The sequence below is a fragment of the Rhincodon typus genome, unplaced genomic scaffold (assembly GCF_021869965.1).
Source record: "Rhincodon typus isolate 14 unplaced genomic scaffold, sRhiTyp1.1 hic_rhity00003828, whole genome shotgun sequence".
NCBI classification, from domain to species: Eukaryota; Metazoa; Chordata; class Chondrichthyes; order Orectolobiformes; family Rhincodontidae; genus Rhincodon; species Rhincodon typus.
Window position 1 is genome coordinate 11,144 of NW_025969466.1, and position 3,017 is coordinate 14,160.

At 54.3% G+C, this 3,017-nt stretch overlaps 1 protein-coding gene across 1 annotated transcript in view; it reads right to left on the reverse strand.

The window, feature by feature from the left end:
* Window positions 1-251: 251 nt before the first annotated feature.
* The window catches only part of si:ch211-63p21.2 (FH1/FH2 domain-containing protein 3), a gene marked incomplete at both ends in the record, with an annotated part of 3,532 nt that continues 766 nt past the window's right edge, over window positions 252-3,017 (reverse strand). The window contains 2 exons of the mRNA XM_048593767.1: window positions 252-420; window positions 1,615-1,805. Coding sequence (XP_048449724.1) covers window positions 252-420; window positions 1,615-1,805 — 360 coding nt within the window. The remainder of the gene's footprint in view (window positions 421-1,614; window positions 1,806-3,017) is intronic.

The window sequence follows — 3,017 nt, forward strand, 5'->3', positions numbered from 1 at the left end:
CACTCACTCTCTCACACACACACTCACTCACACACACACACACACTCACTCACACACACTCTCTCTCACACTCACACACACACACTCTCACACACTCTCTCTCACACTCACTCACACACACTCTCTCTCACACTCACTCACACACACTCTCTCTCACTCACTCACACACACACACACACACACACACTCTCACACACACACACACACACACTCTCACACACACACACACACACACGGAAGTGTTAACTGACCTCTCGCTGGAGTCTCTCCCTCTCCTGCCTCTCCTTCTGCTGTAGGATCTGGGCTCGGGTCGTGTGATATTCCAGGGCAAAGTCACTGATAAGTTTGAAGAACTTGCCCATGGTCATGTTGCGGATGCTGGAGCTTGGATAGCCGAAGTACAGGAGAAAGGAATTGAACCTGCAGAGTGAGAACAGCATTATCTCTGGTCAGTTACTGACACTGAGCCCTCGCCTCAGGGACCTGGACGGAAAATTGCATTGTGCCTCTTGTCCATTTGAGTTTGCCATACACACACGTGTACCAGCAGAGGGAATTTACAAAGAGGTAATGATAAAGGAAGTGCCTTTTAATTTGTTTTTATAACTTAACCTACTTTTCTAATCAACCTGTTCAAGGTACACATCTCTGGAGCAGGTGGGACTTGAGCCTGGATCTTCAAGTCCAGAGGTAGGGACACTGTACCGCAAGATGGCCCCAGTACCTCAGTTGAAGTTTTTTTTTAGTTAACCTATTTTCCTAATGGGCCAGTTCAGAGACGTTATTACATACCTCTGGAGCGGGTGAGACTGAACCCGGACCTTCGAGGGGGTAGGGACATTGTATCGCAAGGGGGCTCCGATACCTCAGTTCATGTGTTTTTCTTTTGTTAACCTATTTTCCTAATGGACCAGTTCGGAGACATTGTTACACACGTCTGGAGCAGGTGGGACTTGAACCCAGACCCAGCCCCAGCCCAGGGGCAGGGGCGCTATCGCTGCACCACAAGAGGGCCCCGAGTTCTTCAGTTTAATTTCTTTTTAAAGAAACAAGAGGATCTGCCTTTTGAGCAGCTCAGAAGAACTGTTTCTCTCCGCGAACGCAGAGGAGAGAAACCTCCTCGGCGCCGCAGAGAAGACAAGACGTGACGCCGAAGCCGTTTGTCTCAAACTCCTCAGGAACGAACGCAAGAGGGGCCAAAACTTCAAACGGTCCCGACCGTGGGGCACCGTTCAGAGTAAGTAACGAAGAGGTTGTGAAACAGCAAACAGCCGCAATTTGAGTGAAAACAAAAGGGATCTGTTCCGGCCCTAGGCTTTTTGTGAATGACCGGGTCATTTGCCGCGGGAGCCTGGAGCCCCCACCCCGTGGCTAGCCAATCAGAGCTGACCTGCCGACCTTTGACTGGACCTGATTGGTCAGAATTTGGCATTCTTGCGTGTGTCCTGATGGGACCATGCGGCGTGACGTCCCATCTCCCCCCCAACCCTCCCTGGTTCGACGATCTTGGGGACCAGATCCGGGGCAAGGGTGGTTGGGGTTGTTGGGGGGGTGGCTGGGGGTGAGGTGTAGTGGGTAGAGATGGTCGCCGTCCCGTCCGGCCTTCGGGCCCACCTGTTGCGGATGCGCCTCTGGACCGCCTTCAGGATGATGATGCGTTGGGCGCACTCCTTCAGGAAGGCCGGGGTCTTGCTCCTGAAGGCGGGGCTGCTGTCTCTCTTGGCGACGGCCTTCAAGTGGTCCCACGCTGCCTTGCAGCTGAGCTCAAGGTGGCCCAGGTCAGCCTGAAGCTGGGAGAAGTCAACCTGAGGGCGCCAAGAGGTTAAAGGTTAGCCCCTCTGCAGGCTGATGGTCCCGCACCATCTTACAGGACATGGTCTAGCGCCAGCGGAATATTAATCTCCACGCACCCCCCCCCCCAACCGTATGGTTTATATCGGTGTGTCGCACCAACAATGTAACAGCAGCAGTGAAAGTGCACAAAGACCAACTTCAAAATTTGAGAGGACCGTTCAGACGCCCAGTAACAGCGAGGAAGAAGCTGTTCTTCAATCTGATGGTGCATGTGTTTCAGTTTTTGTATCTTCTGCGTGACGGGAGAGGGTGGAAGAGATTATGACCGGGGTGGGGGGTGGGTGGGGGGGCGGCGGTCTTCGATGATGTTGGCCGCCTTTCCCAAAGCAGCGAGGAAGTGAAGGTGGAGTTAACGGGTGGGACGTTGGCTCGTGCGATGGCCCGGGGCTGTGACCCTCTGTAGTTTGTCAGGGGAACGGGCAGAGCAGCGGTGAGGCGCCCGGGTGGGATTCTTTGTGTAAAAATTGGCGAGAGTCTTCGATGCCACGAGAAAGGGCGACAGAGAGTTGGGTGGTGGTGGGGGGGGGGGGGGGGGGTGGGGGGAGGTGGCAGGAGAGGTTAACTCCATCTGGTGTGCCCCCCAGTCGATGGGGGAGAGGGTACAGGAAGGAGGGCAGAGTGAGACAGGGTTGGGGTGGCGGTGAACGTAGAGGTACGGTCAATTACATTCATATAGCACCTTTTCTTTTGTAAGAAGGGGTGTGTCCCAGGACAGCTGAAGGCATCTCTACTCCCCCCCACCACCACCCCCTCAACGCAGGAACGAAGGCAGGAAGGCTCCAGAGACCAGGACTGGAGAAACACAGTAGGTGCAGGAGGTCAGCAGGGGGCTTCAGGAAATTAGAGACGAGGAGAGAGGGTGTAAAGGTCAGGGAGGGATTCAAATCTGAGAGGGAGGGGTACAGAGTGGAAAAGGAGTTGGGAGAACGAGGCAGCGAGAGAGAGAGAGAGAAAACGAGGCAGTGAGATAGGAGAGGGGCACGTCAGACATCAAACAGAGACAAGAGAGAGAGAGAACAAGGAACAGAGAGAGAGGGAGAGATACAGAGTGGGAAAGGAGTTGGGAGAACGGGGCAGAGAGAGAGAGAGAGAGAAAATGAGGCAGTGAGAAAGGAGAGGGGCACGTCAGACATCAAACAGAGACGAGGGAGAGAGAGAAAGGA